The sequence below is a fragment of the Gambusia affinis genome, linkage group LG11 (genome assembly GCF_019740435.1).
Source record: "Gambusia affinis linkage group LG11, SWU_Gaff_1.0, whole genome shotgun sequence".
In the NCBI taxonomy this organism is placed as follows: domain Eukaryota; kingdom Metazoa; phylum Chordata; class Actinopteri; order Cyprinodontiformes; family Poeciliidae; genus Gambusia; species Gambusia affinis.
The window spans coordinates 17,431,395-17,455,368 of record NC_057878.1 but is presented as its reverse complement, the minus strand read 5'-3'; the positions used below and the strand labels follow the sequence as shown (position 1 = coordinate 17,455,368).

At 37.8% G+C, this 23,974-nt stretch overlaps 1 protein-coding gene across 1 annotated transcript; it reads right to left on the bottom strand.

Moving 5' to 3' along the window:
• Positions 1-7,381: 7,381 nt before the first annotated feature.
• LOC122840029 (activin receptor type-1C-like) lies at positions 7,382-23,040 on the bottom strand. Its single transcript, XM_044132144.1, is given in 10 exon segments — positions 7,382-7,941; positions 8,700-8,830; positions 8,987-9,111; positions 9,696-9,852; positions 10,481-10,648; positions 10,740-10,970; positions 12,296-12,535; positions 16,550-16,762; positions 16,765-16,779; positions 22,851-23,040. Coding segments are annotated over 10 exon segments (1,476 nt in total). The 5' UTR covers positions 22,921-23,040; the 3' UTR covers positions 7,382-7,815.
• Positions 23,041-23,974: the final 934 nt, after the last annotated feature.

The following is a 23,974-nucleotide window of genomic DNA, read 5'->3' as shown; positions in this document are numbered from 1 at the left end:
TAAAGTCTTTCATGAGCCAGATAGGGAACACTGCTGTAGAAGAAGGGGTCAGATCAGAGTGAACAGTTGCCGTTTTGGCTTTTATGCGAAAAACAACATCACACATATATTGACATGTGGTGGAAGGTTCATGTAGGGATACACAACAATCATTAAGCATACTTGTTCCAGTAGGTATAATGGTCAGCAATGGGGCTGAGGCTCATTTTCCAGCATGTCAGTAACCTTTAACAAACATCTAAAGCTACAACAGAAGGGTTTGCATCAAATAATGCTCATTTGTTGTACTGAATAGAAATTTGTGACGCTTTTTTTTTTCTAAAAAATTCTTAAAACTACATATTGTCCTCAAATTTACAGTTATGCCCTCCCTTCTATTAGCTTATCACATAAAATCTAAACAAAATGATATATCAGAGTTTGTGGGTGTAATGTGGCATCCATCCATCCATCCATCCATCCATCTTCTTCCGCTTATCCAGGGTCGGGTCGCGGGGGTAGCAGCTTCAGAAGGGAGGCCCAGACTTCCCTCTCCCCAACCACTTCCACCAGCTTCTCCGGAGGAATCCCAAGGCGTTCCCAGGCCAGCCGAGAGACATAGTCCCTCCAGCGTGTCCTGGGTCTTCCCCGGGGTCTCCTCCCGGTGGGACGTGCCCGGAACACCTCACCAGGGAGGCGTCCAGGAGGCATCCTGACCAGATGCCCGAGCCACCTCAACTGGCCCCTCTCGACGTGAAGGAGCAGCGGCTCTACTCTGAGTCCCTCCCGGATGACTGAGCTTCTCACCCTATCTCTAAGGGAGAGCCCAGCCACCCTACGGAGAAAACCCATTTCGGCCGCTTGTATCCGCGATCTCGTTCTTTCGGTCATGACCCAAAGCTCATGACCATAGATGAGGGTGGGAACGTCGATCAACCGGTAAATCGAGAGCTTCGCTTTTTGGCTCAGCTCTCTCTTCACCACGACGGACCGGTACAGCGCCCGCTTGACGGCAGACGCTGCACCAATCCGCCTGTCGATCTCCCGCTCCCTTCTTCCCCCATTCGTGAACAAGATCCCGAGATACTTGAACTCCTCCTCTTGGGGCAGGACACCCTCCCTGACCCGGAGAAGGCACTCTACCCTTGTAATGTGGCAATATGTGAAAAAGTTCACATGCATTAATCTTCATGCTCCACAGCAACCAGCAAACCTTTTCACCTCAGTGCAAACAGATTAAAGATTCCTCATCTGGCAGATTGCATCACAGCAATCCACTCTGCCCCACTGATCCTGAACAGCAACACTGGCCAGCTACCCACGAGACTGTCTGGAGCACAGATGTCCCATTTCAGAGGACACACTAAATCTCTAACCGTGTTCCAGTTACATGATTTCTTTTCTCCTGTGAGACCATGCGTTTCGCTGATATATCAGAAAGACTTAACAGAACCAGGCTTTGAAAACCTTGCAAAAGGCATTTTCAATAAATCAGAATATGCATCGCAATAATACTTCTTTGTGTAACAACTTTTAAGTATTATTAAACATACTTTTTGCTAAGTGCAGATTAAAAATCTTTTCTTTTTTTAATGGTGATGTAATATTGTTTAATAACATATAAAACAATTTAGGTGAAAAAAACAAATTACCATAAAAGAAATGAAGGCTTGGAAACTGCAGTCTATGTGCAATAAATGTATGTTATGTGTTGATTTACTATAATAAATAACAAACATTTCAATAATGTAGCTCATTAAATGATTGTTGTAAACCGCTATTGTTTTTATCAGATCTGGACAGGAAAGCAAGAGTGGCCGATAAGGATGAAAATCGTACCTTTACTTTATCAACTGAAGTAAACATCACATGTTATAAATATAGATGTCATAGATCTATATTTATAGACATGGAACCTCTGTTTGGAGAAGTAGCTTCTTGTATTTGCATATTTATCCACCATGGTTTTCTCACATGTACTGATGGATTTTCAAATCCCCCAACGGCAGTTCAGTAGGTTTCAATTCTAAGCTGTTCAGTGAAGCTTTGTTCCTTCTTTCTGAGCATTTCCTTGTTGGATTTATTAGTGCACATATGAATGTTACCTAGATTAACAGCTGAATTTCCATTCAGCTTTAAAACAAATGGTCTTTGAATGTTTCATTGGTTATTTTTTCTCCCAGTTATTTTATGCTGCACAGCAACAAACCACCCACATGTTTTATCATTTGTTGGAGGTTCTCTGTCTGAAAAGGTATCTGGTCAAATCATTTCAAACTCATCTCTGTTCTTTTTTCTGTATTTTCTGGATGCTTCTTAAGTTTGCTAAGGTTTTTTTGTAGACTGCAGAGGGTTTTTTTTCTTAATGATTCAAGCTTTGAGTAATCTCTTTCATGTGTAAAAGCAGGTGCAAAGGTAGCCTATAGCTCTTGCAATTAATCTTTTTTTTTATAGGAACTTTTAATAAATATTTTATTTGGGAAGAATTTGCCAAGGTAGCATGTAAGGGAATGCAATATAATTCAATTCAGATTATTTTTATAGTACTAGTTCACAGCAAATGTCATCTCAGTGCACCAAGAGATTCGATTCATAAACAGATAAATAGATCATCGCTGTAGCCAATCATATCACCAGATTCAGATTATTAAGAACATTGGTTTTAATTGCATTCTAGTTCGAAGTCAATGTTGTAAAGTTTTGCTTATTTTGCCAAATGGTATTAAAAATCTTTTGATATCTGATCCATTGAGGAGACTCATTGTGTCAAAGTATTGAACTTTCAGTACAAGATGGCCAGCTGATCATTCAGTTTGTAATAAAAAGAACACAATGACATTGTACATTCTACGACTTCAACTTCATTGTAGTACACACAATATAAATAATGGCAGCACAGCACAAGCAACCCACAACACAAGACCTGACATGAATCAATCCGTTTCACAAAACACAACTTATTTTTTCACGTTTAAATCAACAGAAGTTTTTGTTTTATGCAACTCACCATATGCAGCAAGATGAAAAACAATGTGACTGCAACATATATGTGCAACATTTTATGAGTAATCAATTTCCTAAAGAAACCATTCTAATTTTGACCTAATTCTAGGCAAAGGATTAGAACAATCTTTGGGTGCGAGGGGGGAACATTTTTCAGTTATAAGCCATGACAGAAAAAAAATAAATATGCCATTCCCACTGTCCAGAAAAGGGAGACATCACTTTAAAGGATTGAAAGAAAGATTAAGATTGCAGAATATCAAGAGATTAGGGGAAAACCAAGGATGTTGCATAGTGATGCATTTGATTTTCCTGTAGACTCAGTTTCACTGCAGTTCAATTTTATTCATCATTTGCTTTTCATTGGATGTGCTTATGCTTTTACTATAAGCTTTCAAAAACAAATCCAACTTTATAGTATTTTAATATAACACTAAATGCCTCTTTAAATGTTGCCTTTACTGACTGAATACTATAATGCATCACTCTTACAGAGTTGAATTAAAGTGACTAAAACTTCTATAATTATATCTATTTTTAGCGAGCAGTTTATAATTGCAGCCCCTCAATCTCAGGCAAGTGACACCGTGTAACCCTTTTTATATGTGACAGCCATCACTGTAAAATCTGTTAGAGCAACACAGCACAATGTTAAAGACGTTGACTCATTTATGTAGTGCTGACAGCTTCAGGGTTACAGCTTTGTTTCCTCTGCCTAACGGTCATTAACAGCTAACGCGTGGAGAGCGTCAGAAACGAAAGCAGGGTGAGTCACATGAGTTCAAGTAAAGAGAGTTGTACCGGAGATAAAAGTGACCTGTTTTAGATAAGCTGCTCTGGGAAATTTTTTGCCTCACATGCAGCAGTTTGCAAAGTTTTGCACAATTTGAGCTTTCAGAAACAACATTTGCAATATGAGAGCGACACAGTCGGAACATGAAGAACAGTTTATTTACACACATATATCATTTTATACAGAATAAATAGCGCTGGGAAAAAATTATAAAATAGAGTGTACAATGTTCACATATGAGTAACAACTGATTTACATGAATGAAGACTGAATTTAAATGAATGAAGCTACTTGTTTTACACAGTAAACACACTATTCAGAAATCGCACAAACTGATCAATCCTCTTTGGAATAAAAAAATACATCACATGCTTTACTTTCACCCTTTTGTAATCTGATATATATTTTATATGACACAGCAGGTAAAATTGGCTTAAAATCAACACAACTCAGTAAAATAAAATCAAAGCGCAAGCATATAAAAGTTAAATGTTTAATCAGCAGAGACAGAATGTCAGTGTGTTCACTTTTTATTATTTGCAAGAAAGTAAAATGATTACATGGCTGAATTGAACTATTTTGAGAAAATTAAGAATGATAAATTCATGTTTTCCGAGATTGCGAGATGCTATTGGTTGGATGCCGTTACAGCAAACTTTTCTTCATTCATACTGAGCTGCTGCTGTGGGGAAAATAGATGTTTTATATGTCAATGCTTTGTGTGTGGGTGGGTGTGTGCGTGTGTGTGTGTGTGTGTGCGTATGGGAGTGTGAAGGAGGGAGGTTAGTATACTGTATGTATTTCTAATAATGCTATAGATATGAAATATATCGGAAATAGCCTAGTAATCCATGCAAACATGCAATGAACTCTAATCAAATAAGGCTATAAATTATGTGTGATAAGGGTGAATAAATCAAGGAATAAGTACTGAAATCTTGAAGAAAAAGAAACGTAAAAAGCCATTGCAAGTCAAGCATATAACTGAATGTCGTTAGTATTTAGAATGTGGTTTTCTAAGAGCAAATTCATATAAACCTTTTGAGTCCCAGTTTATGGTCTACTCACTCCAGACCATTACTACATTATTGTTGCAAAACATGCGGACAGTATTGGTGAAAGGCAAATTTTAAAACTTCTGAATCCTCAATTGAGCACCACTGGCCTGGTCCTCAGAATATGTACTGTATGACAGATGTGTTAAACTAAATGATGAGAAGAGTTTTCCCGAGAGTCAGAAATGCTCAGAGAAAGCATCAGAAAGGCCTGGAAACAGCAGAAACAGTTTTGTTCCCTCTGAAAACAATAAGCAATGTATTCAAGCAGTATGGCCTCACTGCCCAAGCCTTCAATGCTGCAGAAATGTGTTTAAAATGTCCAGCAGAACACTAGCACAAGCTAATGAAATGTTAGGAAACATATGCTAGATGAAACGAGAACAAAATTTATCTTCTTGGATGTCATTACATACATTTGGTGGAGATATGGCAATAAATGTCCAACCAAAAACAACGACACTGAAGTTTGAAGATGGGAACATCATGGTGTGGGGCTTTTTGCTGCATGTTGTACTGGCAGACTGGATCTGAAGGAGGGATTTGACTGAACACATTAGAAAGGAATCTGAAACGAGGCCAGATTTTTCAGAAAGATAATGGTCCTAACCACATAGCCAAGGGAACTCCCAATTGTTGTCAGAGGAAGAAAATCAAACTGAAAGATGGGCAGAATCACAAAATCTTTATCTAACTAAAAATCTGTTGAAAGATCTCAAGATCAGGTGCATGGCAGAAGATCCAAAAACCTCCAGGTTTTAAGGACATTTTGTGTGTAAGAATAAGTCAGTCACACCTGAGCAATAAAAGCTGCTATGTCTCCATACAACACGGCCATTGAAGCAAGTATTGAGCAAATTTCAGTAAGCACCTTCAATACTTCTCATCTACGCTACTCTCTAGACTTATACGTTTTTATTTATTTGTATTTATGGATTACTTGGGTTGTCGCCAACATTTGATGCAAATTTCATGTCAAACAGCCCAATTAGAAATTTGTTCGTTGTGAAAAAATTCTTCATGTGCAATACTTTCCCTATAAATGTCATCTGCAACTGAGCAGACAAACATGACCTAGAGTAAGAAATGAATCAAAAGGGAAGCATATCTTTTTTCCCCATAGGTGCAGTTTTATAATTTCACAATTTAATGATAGATATCTTCATACAATATAAAAATATTAGCAACCAGAGACTAAAACAGGCACTCTTGCGCACACACACATTGATTCACACAAGCACAATGGTGAACAAATCCTTGTAACTTCTCCCTCTCTGCTGGTTAGGCTTTATAGGCAACATCAATTATCCTAATTATTCTATTATGTCTAAATAACCCCTATTATCCATAATTTTGGTTGGTCATACCTTCTGTTAGACTTGTATAAAAATCCATCCATCCATCCATCCATTCATTTTCTAACAGGAGAGAGGGTTGCTGGTGCCTATCTCCAGCTAACGTTTCGGGCGAGAGGAGGATTCACCCTGGAAAGGTCGGCAGTCTGTCCAGGACAGCACAGAGACAGACAGGACAAACAACCATACACACTCATAACTAGGGAGAATTTAGAGAGCCCAATTAACCTGACAATCATGTTTTTGGACTGTGGGAGGAAGCCGGAGAACCCGGAGAGAACCCACGCATGCACAGGGAGAAAATGCAAACTCCATACAGAAAGACCCCGGGCCGGGAATCGAACCCCGGACCTTCTTGCTGCAAGGCAACAGTGCTACCAACTGCGCCACTGTGCAGTCCAATAAAAATATATAAATTAATATAGTGTTCCCCTTTTTCCATAAAACTGAATTCTTAAAACAGTCAACAAATGAATTGCTAAAATACACATTACACATTTATTTTTGAAAGATTAAGGCCTAATTTTAGAAATTCTAGAGCACTTATTTAACACATTTTGAATTGTAAGCTACAATGACTTAATCAGATTTCACTGAACCTCTTCCACAGTAAAATGGAACAATTATGCTGTATAATGGTTAATATTTGTGGGTTGTATACAGTAATGTATACAGCTCAGACAAGAGAATAACTTTGTTCACATAGCACAACATTAGCCTTTTACATGCTAAGTAGTTAGTGCAAACTGTAACATATTGACCAAAGAACCATTCATAAAGTCAATACAGACCGGCCATGTTTTATTTATAATGTATTTATATATGGATAGACTGAATTAAGTGAACCTTGTAAAGGTTGTTGTCTTTATTTTCTACTAGTTTACCAATCCAGGTTAATTCTTTTCAACCTGCTCTTTGGTAGCGTTCATGTCAGTCACTAACTCCTTGTTTGAGTTAAAAACATATTCCAGTATGCAGGGTCAGAGCTCTAATGCTTTATTTGCCCACAAAGAAAAAATATTTTCCAATGAAAATAAATTTCCATCCTGAGCAGGCTATAATAAATACTCTTATATAGTTGACTGTTTACATTCTGAAAAGGCTTAGATACACTCACGTTATCTCTTCCAGTTGTAAATATACAGTATTACTATGTTCCTTTCACAGAACCTTCAGCAAAATCTATACAAGAGAGATGTTCTACCTGTGCAAAAACACTTCATATTTTCAGGGAAAATCTGTATGTGTCAGTAAACACTTAAGATGAGAAGATATTTCCGGAGATTGTCACTAAGCAATACGACAACCCAGCAGCACTCTGATAGCAAATAAAACAAACAGAAAAGAACAACGGCACAAAAACACAACAATGTGCAACTTCAAGCTTTGGGCACTTCAAATGTTGAGGTAGCAAAAAAATCACATTTAACATGACTTATGTCGCATGGCTCTTTCTATAAAAAGGAATGTCAGTTGCCTCAATGTCTTTACAGAAACCTTCCACCGATGCCCCACTTTATACAAACCTTTGGCAACAAAAACAAAATGTATTTCAAATTCTGCTTTTTCCAGGTGTATCTCATGACACCAGTGCCAGCACCAGTCATGATCTGCAGGGCAGCAAGCCAAACTAGTCTTTGATGTCTTTGATTGCAGACAGTTGAGACACAGTTTTCTTGACTCGCAGCGCAGTCAGTCGCGCAGCAGCATTGGCATACCAGCACTCTCTCATCAGTTTTCCCATCACACGCAGAGCCTGGTAAAGTAACAAGACGGCATTATCACAAAGATGATCTGACATTCATCATAAAAACCTTCATTGACATAAAAATGCCTAAATTAACTTCAAACAGTTACCAAAAACATTCAGTAAATGAGGCAACCTTGTCTCTAATTGAATTGTGAAAGTTCAGTCTTAACCCATCTTTGACCCAGCTTGTGTTTTTTGACTCTAGCTGGGCATTGCATTTGAGTCCTTTCCACCTGTACCTTATGACAACTTCACCTCGCAGTAATATTAATGGACAATTCCAGAGTAAAATACTCATTCTCCACTGTGGCAAATCACAGCCAGGCTGGGCCTGACAGAGCGCTTTTAATTTTCTGGATTGGGTGCTAGTCTGTTATGTCTCAAAGCTTTTGCCCTGAAGGAAAAAATTTTCTAACTTCTTCCTCACTGGACAAATTGGCGTATAAACTTTTTGCTTTCTCAGTTGAGTTTTGAGCTTGCAGGTTGTGTTAAATCAGAGCGTAATGGTCACTTTTGTCTTGAGTGACCATTGTGTTATGCGCTGATCCCCAAATTTGTTGTTTACACATAATGTCATCAGCTGCACTCCAGCTTTTTAGAGGGTTTCACATATGTCTTGCTTTTGAACAAGAAAATGATTGTAAACACCCATATGACTACTGAGAAGAAAATGCTGCAAGAATCTCTTGATTGTCTGTTGAATTGTTGACTAGAGGGTTTTAAACATACTGATGGCCACCACTGCAATAAATACTTGGTCTTACCTCACAACTCTGCCACTGATTGGGAATGTTTGGTCTGAGTTTCTGATCACATACAACTTTTTTCATGTCCTCAATGGATGGATCTGAAGGCACCATGTCATAGTAAGGCAGTTGAAAATCTTCATGAAGTCCTATGGTAGTAAAAAAAACAGAAAATTATGTTAATGGACATGTACATAATCAGATAATTATGTGTAATTATGCTGATAATCTACCTATAATGTATTTCTGCTGCTACTCATACAAATGACTGAGGATATACAGTAGGAGAGTTATGTTTCAGATACCTCTTACAGAGCATCTTCTGGCTAATTCCCAGAACACCAGGCCAAGCGAATAGATGTCTGCTCTCTTAAATGACTCAAAGTTGTTCATGTTGATCGACTCATCCAGGATCTCTGGAGCCATGTACCTGCAGAGAACAAAGTCATTAGAGGCTAATAATGTGGAAAAAGCAACACAAACAGCCCTAGCCCTGCACAGGTCATTTGTTTTATCACTTTGTGGATGTGGCTCCCTTTATTTAGACTAGATGAAATCAGAGCATAAAATACTTTGGAGAAATTCTTCATATATATTTTTTAGAGAACTCATAGAAGTCATCCCTGATTTAAGCCATTAAGCAATGTTAATGGCTTAAACATTGAGTGTGATGTTTAAGCCATTATATAAATGGTTAATGCAATGACTTAAACATATCTCTAGGTGGCGCCACAGTAGTAATAAAGTAGCCTGGGTTTGTTTTCCTACAATAAAAACTGTGGTTCTGCTATTCTTATCATTCTTGCCTGTCAGCTTTTTAACACTAAATAGACAGGCTGTCAGAGTCTGTCTATTTAGAATTCACACTAAAAAGTCCTTTATTTCCACAAAATATAAAAGACTTTTTTCTTTCATTGTTTTTATATGATGCCAGCTAACCATGCAAGCACTTTCCGATCACTTCAGTCTGATTTTAGGTCTTTGTTATGCAGCTGTTAGCTGTTTTGCTCTAACCTCTTAGTGCCCACTCTGTGGTTAGACGGTATGTCTATGGTGTTTGTGCTGGAATCATGTTTAACAGCTAAGCCCAAATCTGCGATGACTGCCGTTCCATTCCTCTTCACAAGAATATTTTTAGACTTTAGATCTCTGTGAGCGATCGCGGGTTTTCCTAGAAGCAAGACAGTAAAAATATGACATTAGAAGAAGCTCAAATGTTTTTTTATGAACCAATATGGCATTAGAAAGCATAATGTCTCTTCTTATAATAGCCATAAATTGAGTGGTAAGAAGTACTTATTACTGCTTACTAGCACCTCTGGGGAAAGATGTCAGGAATTGTGACCACCAGTAATTTTGCCAAAGAAATATAATAATAAAACTATTTATTTTTTTCCACATCTGACTTCTCCCCAATGAGTACATGTTCTCCAATTAAATAAATTTTTTTAGTAATTTACAGAGCAAAATTATTCTACTGCAAGAAAAGATACATTTATTCTACACATCTCCACCGGTTTTGCCAAAAACATGTGGAAGGGGGGGCATATTTCAAGAAACTAGAGGGTACATTTTCAAAGTAAATAACTGCCTTTTAAAGAAGGACAGAAAAACTGATGAACATTAAAGTAAATAGTTGGGTTATTTTCTATGAAAATATATTTTAACATTTAAATCAGTGGACAAAGCAGGATCTATAACCTGCTCTGCCCACTGAGGGCTTCCTTGGACTTTTTTTTATTTAATTTCTTTGAGATGAGGAAATACATTCACATACAGAAAGTTAAGAAAAGCTGTACCTTGTGTGCCAATGATTTCCATGTGAAGGTGTGCCAGTCCACTGGCTACAGACAAAGCCAAAACAACCATGCCCTCCACTGAGACTGTGTACCTGTTCAGGTAGTCATACAGGGAGCCGTGCTCATGGTACTCTGACACCAACCAGAGCTGGGTCCATGAGCCATTATCTGCAGATAACAGCACGGTACGCTGTGAAATGTCAACACATTCAAGCCACATGTATGATTCGTTCTTGTCATAAACTTGTTAATCTGATACCTTTGTTATCAGCAGCAATGAAGCCAAGAATATTTTCATGCCTGAGCATGATAGTTTGATAAATTTCTGCTTCCCGGAACCAGGACCTCTCGTCCCGGGAGGAAAAGATCTTCACAGCTACATCCTCCCCCCGCCACTTGCCACGCCAGACCTCACCAAAGCGACCTTTCCCAATGGTCTCCTGCAGGACGATGGTCCGAGCAATAGTCCTCTGGACCAGCAGTGGTAGACCTGAAACATGAAGCTCATATGATTCAAACTGCAATATTTTGCATACCTTAGAAACCCTGAATAAGCTTGTTGAACCCATTTACATTTTGACATGTTACAGCTACAAAACTTTTGTATATTTTAGTGGGACATTATGTGATAGACCAACACAAAGTAGTGTGTAAAAGTAAAAGATGAAGCGGTTTAAAACCTGAATGTAGACCATGAAACAGACATGTCAAGCGAAAAGTTATGAAGTTTAGAGAAGGATTCAGTTATAAAACTATGAACACCTCACATAGCACTGTTCAATCCATTGCTTGGCACCAGAAAGGCTACGCCATAAACACCAACCATCTGAAGTGTGGCCATCCACCTCGAGAACAGCAATTAATGAAAGAAGCAGCCAAGAAAGACACAATATGTCTGGAAGAGCTTCAGAGGTCCACAGCTAAGGTGGGAGTATCTTTAAGCACAATAACTACTAGTTGCGCACTTCTGGCCTTGATGGAAGAACAGCAAGAAGAAAGCCATTTGTGACAAGATAACCATCAGAAGTTCAAAGTTTGCTTTGTTACAAGTTATGATGGAGATACAAGGAGCCATGGCCACATGGCCGCATCTTGCTGAGGGGACTTTTTTCTTCAGTAAGTACAATATGCTTGACAAAGTTAATGACAGTTAGATTAAGCTAAATCTGAGGAAGAGTTTAATTGATTTTATTTGAATTGGAGAGTGCATATTAATGAATGAACAACATTGTTATAATTACATTGAATTTAGCAAGATGCCAATTTCCATCCTTAATCCTATAAAATATCTTGCTAAAAATCATAGAAGACTTAATACTGGGGTGAAGGCTTGTCTTTCAGCTGGACTGGGACACTAAACATACAGTCAGATCTAAAATGTAATAGTTTAGATCAAAGTATGCATGTCTTCAAACAGACCATATTTTCAAGGTGATGTTAATGGGGACTCTTTATCCAATCAAACTGAACGTGGGCTTTTTTGGAATAAAAACAGCAAAATGTTTGGTCTCAGAATGGTAGAAATATGCACAAAAATCTGTAACTGAGTATAAAGACATGCCACATTTATATAATTCTTTTACAGATATTTAGTTGCAAAATAATTCAGAAAACCTTCTCTCCTTTTTCCACAAACTTCACAAATATACAGTAATTTGTGTTGCTCTTTTCACATAAAATATGCATATAATATGAAACAAGACACACTTAAATTTGTAATTGCAATAAGAAAACAACCAGAAATCTCAGGCTGCATGAATACATTTGGCAAGATACTGTAAGAGCCTCATTGAGAACTAATAGGACTCCTCTCACCTGACCCTGAGCCAGATGTGCTCATGTCAAAAATCAGCTCTTTGAGGCATTTATCAGGAGACATGAGCATCTGATCATCCAGGGGCTCCTCGGGGTCTTGCTTATGGGCTCGGCCACAGGCACAATGGTGTCCCTGCACGACACACACCCCCAGGATCCCCACACACAGCAAGCAGGAGGGCACCAGGATCACCACTGTGAGCTGCAGTCTGCTCCAGCCCGGCTCCTCTGAAGGCCTCTCTGATGGTGCACATAAGTAACAACATTCTTAGCATTATTAGCATTTTACTGCATCCTTAAAGGCTTTAGTTTCCGAAGAAAAACAACAAACAAGCTTTTAAGAGGATTTGCATCTGAGATTCTTGTCTCTTTGCTCCCCCTGGTGTTGTTTTCTCTAAATGGCAGGCATGTGGCGCTCAACAAAGCGGCATATTATCTGCAGCTGTTGCCAAAATTTGCTCCCTGATTGAAATACTAAGAGTTGAAAAGGCACACCTCGTGCTTTGCAAATTGAAGACACTGCTGCACGAATACTAACAGATGTCCCTAATTTTAAAGGTGGAAACTCATTTTGCAAATGCACTGCTCCAGATGCCAAATCCCTGTTTTCCCTGAGAACCAGAACATTTAATCAATGCCCCATAAATTCTATTAATCAAGAGTAATAAAGAGGCTTTTAGCAAATATAATCTTTGCTCTGCAGAAAGTAGGATATATTTTATTTCTTAAAATCAAAATAACTCTTTCAAATTAAAGTTTTTAATGTACCATATACTGATTAAAAGCAGGTGCGCTTGTCGTAAACGTGTAGGTTTGGCAGGGCAAAGTAATTTGACACCTCTGTCTGTGACCTTCATTGTGTCTGTGGGAGGCCAGAGGAAACCTGGACACCATCAAAAATAGCAGAGCAGGTGGGTGCTGTGATAATATGAAATCTACAGACATGAAAATGAGGCACGTGCTGCACAGCACCATGCAAAAGTGGTCACACCCCTTTAGCGTTCTCACATTTTGTCACATTATAACAACAAACTTCAGTGTCGTTGATGTAAACCTTTTCATTATATGTTCCAGCTGCATGTTAACGGTTGTCATTTTTGGAAAGTAACTTCACCCTCACCTCAAGTCTTTTGCAATTTCTAATATGTTTTCTTCAAGATTTGCCCTGTTTTTAGCTTCATCTACTAGCAATTTACCTGTTCCTGCTGAAAAAAAAAAACATTCACACAGCATGATGCAGCCACTACCATGTCGATGTATTTAGTGTGATGTGCTGTATTACTGTTCCACCCGACATGGTGTTTAGGGAAATATAATCCAAAATATGTTAAATCTCATTTCTATGTCTGCTTCATATGTTTTCTACAGGGCTGAATACCAATCCTTGCCACACTATTCAGTTTTCCATTCAAAAATACACAATTACACACTGCTTTAAATTTATATATAATGGCCCCAAATTATATATAATATGTAGATTTTTATGAATAAATGACAAATGACAAATGACATTTGAAAAAGTCATTTTGCAAGGTGCTGAATAAGTACAACAGAGTAAAAGTCTTTTGAGTTGGGATATTAACACATGCACATGCTATAATTTAAATATAATTAAAATTCAACTTAAATCTTAGGAAAGTGTTTCCGTTTTTCCTGAGATGGACTCACCAGCTGGTCCTCAAGCATTCATTATGTACAAACCAACAATTTGTGAACTTAACCACAGTTTCCTAAGATCTCTTTAGCCTTTTACCCAATTCATATCCTGCCAACTGAGGCTCCAAGTGAAGATCATCAGATATGATGCAAAAAACAAGACCTCACTCTCTTCTGTCCCAGTGGCTTAAGGCCTTAAGATCAAGTATGTGTCTAAGAGGCAGGCTGCTTGAGAATTATGCTCAACAGGCTTGAAAATGAATAAAAGAAGAAATTTATAGCCAGATTTAAAATGTTTTTTCAATTCCAGAGAGGCTACACATGATGTTATCACATACTGCTATTTAACAGGACAATGAAACCCATTGATTTTGTTGTCCTCATTCACAGTCAACACCATCAACCCCTGAGGGTCTTGACCCCCATGACCTTATGCACCCACTGATGCATCTTGCACAGTAAATCTGCTGCATTTTACTGAGATGTTAGACAATCTACCCCTCACTTACTTTAGTTTGAGTCCTTTTTGTCAAATATAATAATTTTTATTTCTAAAGTGGTCACAAATTAGTATTTTTTAAATTAAATATTATTAAATTGACATAAAAAGGCATCCTAAAGTTAAAGACTTCTTACAAACATTATTTTCACCCAGAGCAATGGGATTCTGTTTCTGTATAGTTTACTTTCATCTAACATGTGAAGATATGTTTTTTCGACTTTGTGCATTTGTTGTTAGTGAACTCTTTTCTTTCTCTAAAAAAGTGTTACCTACTAATTACAGAAGGGATGTGTAGATGTTTTGAATGGAATAAATAGAGCACATGTCTTAGAAGATAACCGTTTTGCTGAATTACAAAGCTGTACGAAGGTTTTGTCTTCAGGGATCTAGACTTTCTTGTAATGTTTAAAAGTCTTATGTAATTTTTTTCAAAATCTAATGGATTCCTAATCAACAGTTATTTAGCCTTTGCGAAAGTTTTGCTTTAGACTTTAGTTCATTTCTCATTCCTTTGTTCGCTAAGCTTCTTAATGCTGATCTTTGAATCATTTAGCCATGAACAAGCAGCTAAACTTGTGAGCATGTGTTGTGTCTCTACAACAAAGGCAACCTTACAGACAAGTGTTAAATTGGATATTTTGGTATTTGACATGATTTGCTCCCATTTCTTTGGTGGGCTATGTTAGGAACACAAACAAATACAAATGACAGACAGAAAATTGTTTTTTAGCACCTATAAAGCATCTAAAGACATAATTTTTAGAAAGAATGTATACTCCTTGAACATTTCCACATTTTGTCCCATTTTATTCACAAATCTAAATGTATTTTGCAGGGAATTTGTGTTACAGGAGAATACAAAGCAATGCATAATTGTGAATTGGCATATTAGAAATCTGTTTTGAGCCGACATTGGTTGAGTCGCCTTTCACTGTAAATGCATCTATTAGTCTTTATGTCTCTATCAGCTTTGCACCTTTAGATAATAACATTTGCGCTCATTCATTCAAACTGAACTAACAGATTCTAAACATCAATTTTCAAGTCTTTCCAAGTATTGTCAATTGGATTTAGGTTTGACTGAGTGATAAACACACATATATGATGTAAACCATCCTATTGTAGCACTCTGGCTGTCAAAGACATAATCCTGCTCTAATGTGAACCACCAGGCCTGACTCAAATCCTGTAAGCTTTTTTTTTTCCCCCAGGATTTTTCTGTAATTAGCTCTGTTCATGTTTCCCAAATCTACAACCAGTTTCTTGGCTCCTACTGAAGAAAAGTATCCCCAAAGCATGATGCTGCCATGTTTCATGGGGATTGTGTGCTCAGGGTGATGTGCAGAATTTTTCCATTATTGACTTTTCCTTTAAGATCTGATTTATTGTTTATTTTTATTTTTATGCTGTATTTTCTGACAAACCTAAGAGGCTTTCACAGAGCTGTGTTTATGATGAGAATAAATCAAACAGAGGTTGGTTACAGAGTAAGGGAAGTTTAATATAAACCTCTGTGGTTATAAATGCAGAAAAGTTCAAAAGGGGTGTGAATACTTTTGCCAGTCAGAGTTTATTTGTAAATACATGTGTGCTGACAACAGAACAAATCCACTAGTTGAGCTAGTTGAGCTGACTGGTTATACGTAAAGCAAACAGCGAATAGACTGACACAGTATAAAGTGAACCTTCCAGGGTTTTTCATTGAACTCCGGAGGTGTGAAAAAAGCCTCCCTGTGCTTTGGGCCATTTTCTACCCAGCAGTGAGGCTCTCTGAACAACATGCCTGACAAAGTATTTATTTATAAATCAGGGGAGGGCCGTCGCATAACCTCTGCCAGCTTTGTTATGTCACAGGATCTAGGCGGATCAGCATCCACCTCGTCTGGCCGGGACCAGAATGAGTGGGAAATCCCTCACTGATTGGACTGTTGTTTTTGTTGACTGAATAAAATTACTGAGACTAACAGACGGAGGAGATGATGGGTTTTATGCTTTAGTCCATTTGCCAAAACAATCAGACACAGATTAGATGAAAATGACCTAAAATACAACAGATCCAAAAGTGACAGAGTAGAAAAGCGTGTTTCTGGTTATACCTCGGTGCAGGTGCAGGGTCTCATTGTTGCAGAAGTCGGTGAAGCAACAGTTCCTCTTGGAAACGTTTTTGGAGCTGTAGCAGAAAAGTTGACCCTTCATCTGGGAGGGGGAGATGCAGGATTTGACCGTCTCCTCCTTCCCATCAATCAGCATCACAGAGTTCCAGCAGGCTCCGTCTGCGGCCGTCTCACAGGTATAGTTGGCGCTGGCGAACACACACACTTCAGACCTGAAGCACAAAAAATCAGATCGTGTTTATGACTTCTTTTTTTTTCCCCCTTTCATTGGCTAATTCATCAATGTGTGAAGAAAAAGCACCAAGACAAAACAGTTTTACTCTCAGCCTAGACACGGCTCCTGCTGTTACATAAGAAAATCTGAGCTCTTAAATGGCAGGAGGTGGAGGAACCAGAGTAATGCCTCTTAGATTAACACCCACATAATCTTGTGTTCTACTTGCAGCTGTCATGCTTTATTTGATAAGCCGCTGAATGACTGATGAGCGAGATGGCCCACGACAAAAAAACCTGGGAAATAAATGGATGAATGTTGCACAGTATCAAACGAGACCAGTCAGAATGTAGTTCCAATTACATGAATGGGATAAAATACTTATGTGTAATTAAATAATTCACACATTTGGATATTTGAAAGTAAAATCACTGAGACACACATTTTGTAAATAAATACATTTTTGAAAAAAAATGACATCTACAGCTAAACTTATATTTTTATTCAGAGAACACTTTAAAAAAGTTTAATTAAAAAACCGAGATTGAACAAATAAAGAAAGGAAATGATCTCTGTGAAAAAGATGGAAAAGGAGCCCTGACATCCTGATGTCCTTAACAAGATTCTGAATGCTGTGGCTTCTTTACCTTCGTGTTAAGCTAAGGTCAGATGAGGTGAGGCAACTTTTAAAGGTTTAGAAAACCCCTTACTTCTCAAACCATTTTTCCTGAATCAGCTGTGTCAAAACTATTTTGTATCATTTTAAAAATGTAAGAAAACCAAGTCTTCTTTGGTATTCTCCGTCTTTTTTTTTCTTTCTTTTTTCTTTTTAAGAAGAAGGGCATGATAAAAGGAATGCATGTGGCCAGGTTGAAGTTAGCAAGACCATTAAAACTGTAGCAGAAAATTGCTGGCTAGATTGAGAGGAACACCATCTAAATTTACTGTTTGACTGCAACCCTGAGGTGGATTAATCACTCTGAGGTGTTTCTCTGTGTGCAAACCGTTAAGGCAAGAATTACAAGAAGGAAACCTTTCATGTCTCTATCAGAACAAAATTTGGTTTCTGCTACAAAAGAACATCTATAAAAGCCCGGTGCATTTGGAAACAAGTTCACTCAACTAATAATATGAAATAGATTTTAAACAACGTTGTACAACAAAGGAGCTGAATGAGAACACAAGAAAGTACTAAGTGATGAAAAGAGAACACCTACAACAGGCATTATGGTTTGCATTGCAGAACAAGTTCCCTTCAAAACTACAACTTTGAGAAATTATTCTCTACTGAAGAGCGATGCAGTTGTCATGCTTCACAGCAAGGAAGTCGAGAATCAAATTCCAGTCACGGCCTGCATGCGTGGAGTTTGCGTGTTTTCCTGGGGTTTGCCTGAGTTCCCTCCACAACCAAATCCAATTTGTCTCCAAATTGCTCGTGGGTGTGAGTTTGTTTCTATGTTGCCCGTGATGGAAAGTAGTTCTGCCCAGAGTGTTCCCTGCATCTTGACCCCCTGCTACCTTGTAAGGATCCCAGTACCATGTGGAACAACTCGTACCATTTTAACCTGAATTCCTGAATAGCTTATGAAAAACGTAAACACTACATTTCCCCCGTGAAATACTCCAAATGCTCTTAACTTTAAATAAGAAGTCACAGAAATGTGCACCTTTCATAACGATTTCACCTTTGCCTCGTGAATTTTCACTGAGGGACGGTCAAGACAAAAGTCCTGAGGATCATCAAGATGTTTTTAGGCAAACGTGAGACTTCAATCATCAGAACTGAAATGAGCTGATTCAAATGAGACATGCAGTGATTTAGAGGTTGTGATGGGTTCTTTTCTGATCATCTTTTGTGGTCACCTTCATTCCTGGTTGAATTTCTTCAGATTGGCCACAACGTGTTACTTTTTGAGATCATTTAGCTAACTTCACATTGTCAGTCAAGTTTTATTTAAATTACACTAAAAAAAGTTTGATGATTTGAAGCGTTTAAATGTGATAAAAGAAGACAAAAACAACAACAAAAATCCAGAAGGCAGCAAATGCTTTGTCTTTCAGCATTGTAAATACTTTGAGTTGCTTAGTAACAAGCTCCTCAAGAACATCCATTTCTTCAGCTATGTTTCTGTAAGTGAAAAACTGTTATTCTTTAAAATCACAGAGACTTTGTATTTTTTTGCTCTTCACTTTTGGCAGACGGGTGTGTGTTTACGACTGCACAAGTCTACTCCTATACATTGGACTTAAATATACTGCCTACCATTCTCTGTGGTTTTTCTGGTTACAGTGTAAAACTTTAGACACTCCAATATCTTTTTAAGGAAACAGTGTGTGTAGCATATCTGTGATGCTTGTGTTTGGAACTATAGCTTTACTTAAACAGTCACCACAGCCTGACTGAACCTCAGACAGTATAATATGATAATAACAAAGTTGAGCGCCAGCACAACTCCCATCTTATTTTCATTCCTAAATTCTTCTCTGGTCTGCATTTCCCACACTTTCCTTCGCAATGTCTATACGACTCCTCTTTGGGAATTTTTTTATTATTATTTTATTTTTGAGTCAGAGCAGATTTGTTGTTCCTTTTATTTCCAGAGATAGAGCTAAAACAAGCAAAACCAATCATTGAGGAAGTCAGATTCAGCTAAACAAGACAAAGGTGTCTGAGTCATTTTGTTTGTGGATTGTGGACACAGTCCACCCCGTAGAATATCATCACTGATTCTAAATAAGCATCCCTGTTCTCTTAAAATAGACATTCTGGTTTTCCATCACCTTGGCTGGAATGTGCATGTGCTTCTTTTTTATGCCCATTTGATCTTTTTTGTTTTCTGTTCCCTCATGTTGAGAGAAAATATTTGCAAAAAACATTGCTGAAAGCTACAACATTTTCATAAAGAGGAGTCAAGGATTCGTTGATGGTCAAGAAACACCTTGTTTGTCTTAGTGACACACTAAACTATATGTGAACCAAAATGACAAAAAGGAGTGAATACGGCCAGCGGCTGAAGTAGGGGGATCACGAGAACTACTTTCAAACACAAAGAAAACTGAGAAGCGTGGGAGAAAACAAACCAAAACATTGGAAATTATAGAGTAGAAACAAAACAAAATTTACAAAAAAGTTAAAGAATAAAAAAACTCTATTCCATTGTTTTATTCTTAAAACTCACACAGCTTTTTGAATGTCCACTAAAACAGCTGGGCTTTGCCATATTTGGATGATGACATAGGAATAGTCAGAGAACATCTAGTTTTTTAACCAAAAAGACCTTTTGTAACAGGATCGTGTCAAATGAGTGTGCAGCTCTTTATTGGCAAAACAGAAATAGGATGGAGTGTGAACTTCATCTGGGCAGGACACTCAGATTGGTTTTGTGAACATATTTCTCCAAAATCACCAACAACAATCTCTTTGTTGGAAACAATTTTTGCCTTAGGATTATGAAACAAATATAATCTTATATTTAAGGTAAGGAACCATCGAAAGCTGATGAAAAGGTACGTAAACTTTAAGAGGTTTTCCAGGTGAAAAACTGCTTTCTTCACAATTCTCTTTTCTTTTGTTCTCACTGTTCAAAATGTATGCCGGTCATGCAAAATAAATAATTCCTCTCTCCAAATGATAATTCTGCATGCTAAGGCATGATAATTAACTTCAGCTGGAACAGGATTTGCTCCACGTATGAGTCAAATTAAGGAGAAGGTGGTTCATGTGCAGCATTAGCTACTCTGGACTTTTAGGTTGCCGGACACTTTGTGAAAAAACAAACTGCAGCAGGCTTATAGAATTTGAGAGCTATAAGAGACAGACTAACATTTTGACAGCTAGTGAGTAAATCTCAACCTTATGTGGAGAAAAGTGACTTTCACAAACACAGCATGGTACACGGAAATAAAATTCTGGTCACGTAGTTTTGCGATGAGGGATGTTCTGACGCGTCTGTCCACATCTGAGTGACAACAATAATTCTACCCGAATGCTGTCAAAATTTAAGTATTTCAGATTCCAGCTTTTTTTTGGTTGTTGTTTTTTTTGTTGTTTATTCTCCACTGTGGTTAATTACAGGCAGACTGGGTGAGGCACAGTACAGTTCAAATCTCTCCATAGAGTGCCAGTTTGTTAGGTCTCCTTGTTAGCACAATATTTCTCCTGGCTTCTTCCTCCTCAACAACAAATAGCCATATAAATTTTTACCTTGTGAATTTGTAGACCTTGCTACTATCACTACTTTTTGTGGGTTGGCCTTTGGGTTTTAACTACATTTTCGGCTGTCTTGAGCTCATGCTGTTTTTCTCTATTTGTGTCATAGAAACAAATATGCCATTAGTGACAAGTAAGGAAAAGTTATAAAACTCCTGTCTTTAAAAACCTGCTAATGCAGCTTCTATTAGAAGCAACACTATTAGATGATTGCTCAACAAATATTTTTTTCTGACATTAGGAGGCATTTGTATTCTGTTGGAAATTCATTCTGGCTCGTTTTTCATCAGATCACACTATGACGGTGGTGACATCTGAACTCTGGTGAGACTGAAACTAGAGATTATTCTCATCAATTAATTTGGTGACATTCAAATAAATGCTCCACTGATGCTTTGTTCAAACAGCTGAGCAAACCAAAATATAGTGCCAGTCGCATTTATTGGCGGCCAAGGAAATCATACTTTCACTGGAGTGGCAAAATCTCACAGCTAATAACTTTTAATTTGAGCACATTTATTAATTGAGGTAACATCCAACGTTAGGGAGTTATTGCTTTTAACAAAACCATCTGTGCCACAGTCATTGGTACTCCTGCTGTCAATATGTTGAAGACGACTGATTGTGTGCCTGATAAACCATTTCTGTGTTTGTGGATCATTAACCTTGTTAATCACCCTATCATAGCCCTTAATATGTGCAGTACAATAACAATTTATAGGAGTTTAAGCAGAGATGGGACAGCTTGACACAGTTGAAGCTGCTCACATTCTTTTACATTATGTATCTAACTGCAGATATGGACAAGTTTAAACAGGTAGCTGTTTTCTTGTCACTGTTTTCTGACTTTATGGCATGTTCCCTTCTGTTTTCTGTTTTGAAGAGTATTGGACATGACATGTGAAACGAAGTGAAAAAAGAAAAAAAAAAACTTATGAACCTCTTAGAAGATCTTCGAAACTCTGATAAACTTCCAAAATCTTAATTAAAAAAGATGAATTTATATTTATTTTGATGGGATTGCTAGATTTGCCAATAGTAACTATTTAAAAAAATAAAACTTCACATTACACTGAATAAAAGCATTCAAATTAAAGGCTGGGTTGACAATTTGTGTAAGGTTGTGCAATGAAAACTGCATTTAAGTTTGTTTTTTCACTGTACGTTATATATTTTTTATTATTATAAATGCATATTCCCACATCAACAAATATAAAACGGTCATAAATAAGTGAATTTTTCATTGATTAGTTTCTTAGTGATGGATGATCAAATCTCTCAGGTCTGATAAAGACATCACACACTATTGCACAATCAGCATTAATCTGTGACAGAAAACTAGGTAAAAGTTTGCAGGAATACGCTTTAATCAGCCACGCCCTCCACTTCCATTAACAAGGTTGAGGTTCTCCCAAAGACATTGTAATTTATCAAGTACAGAATATATCACGCTACTTGTGCTGACTGGGAAAGGATATTTAATAATCAAATGAAATGCTGGCTTTCCTCACACACGCACAGACAATAAAAAATGTGCTTTGAGGAGCTACATAAATCTAGTTGTACGTGGGGAAAGGTTGAACAAAAGCTTAATTATAAAAGTGTAATTAAATTTCTTTGTTTTCTTAGTTTCAAAGCTTTTTCTGACAGGGGAAAAAACAGCTTAGGGTTCGTGGTGTGCACGTAGCCTATTAAGAGTACTTCACAGACGAATTGGTGATGTATAATTGCGTCTGAGATTTACAAAATCATCCCATTTACAGTAACCCAAACTTTATAGAGCCGTTAAAAAAAAACAAAAAACATGAAACGACAAAAACTATTTCTGTGTTTGATGCACACGGAGACAAGCAGCCTACCTGCGGTCAGCTGGGCGACGCACAACAAGATCAACGCCACCTGAAAGCTCTGCTCCCCGGCAGCAGTCATGGCAAGAGGCGCATTTGCTCCCCCTCCTGAGCGCACCGTCTCCACAGGCAGCTACTCTACAGAAAACACCAGGATATACATCGTGTTTTTGGTTTGTTTTGTTTCTTTTAAACGGGAAAGTCCGTGCACTCTCCGCGACCCGCCACGGTGAAACCGATCTGGGCAAAGCGCCGCTTGCTCCGCCTCTGCTGACCGGGATTTAGGAGGATTACCGCCGCAGACCTCCGATCCAGACATGTGAATGGAGCAGAGTGAAAGTGTGCAGCAACATCCATTTAACTGCAGCAGGTCCACCTCCACCTCCTGTCACTGCCTACCTGATGAATATGGAAATTACCTCCAGCCTGCACGTACAGTAAATATAATCAAATGAACCTGCATCACCGCCGAGGACTTAAAAAAGATGGAAAAAGTTACTTTGATGATTATTACGTAATCATTAAACTATTTTAATGGCTTAATTGTGACATTTTCTTACGAAGACACATGGAGAGTGATCTGAAAAGGCTTTGTTTTTACATCTGCACAAATAGTGAAGATTATAAATTAGCAATCCCTAAAAACCTGCACCTAATGTGAAAATGTTGGTGATTTGTGTAATATTTTTGTTAAATATATTTTACTTCAATAGCCACCAAAATAATTAATATATAAAACACAAACCACTCAGTATAAGATGACAGGAGGTCAGTTTTAGTTTAGTTTTGGCCCACATTTAGGCCAAGGTCTAAAACACCTTGAAACTCACTCATAGTTCTCATGTTGAGTCATGACAGCTTTACTGAGACAAGCACGTCTTGCTGTGCTTTTGATCTTTTTTGTCTTCCTGGTTGAAACATTGATGGAGAAACTGCTGGAATCACGGCAGGCCATCCGTTCTTGGATTTGGATCTCGCCATCGTTGCTTTTTGAGATCTTTTAGCCTACTTCATCATATCAGGCAGGTTCAGTTAAAGTGATTTCTTCATTCTACAGCTCTGGTATTAGCAGGAAAAGGTTGTGGCTCATAAAATTGAATTAAACTTTCTAAATAAATTGTCATCACTTTTTTTGT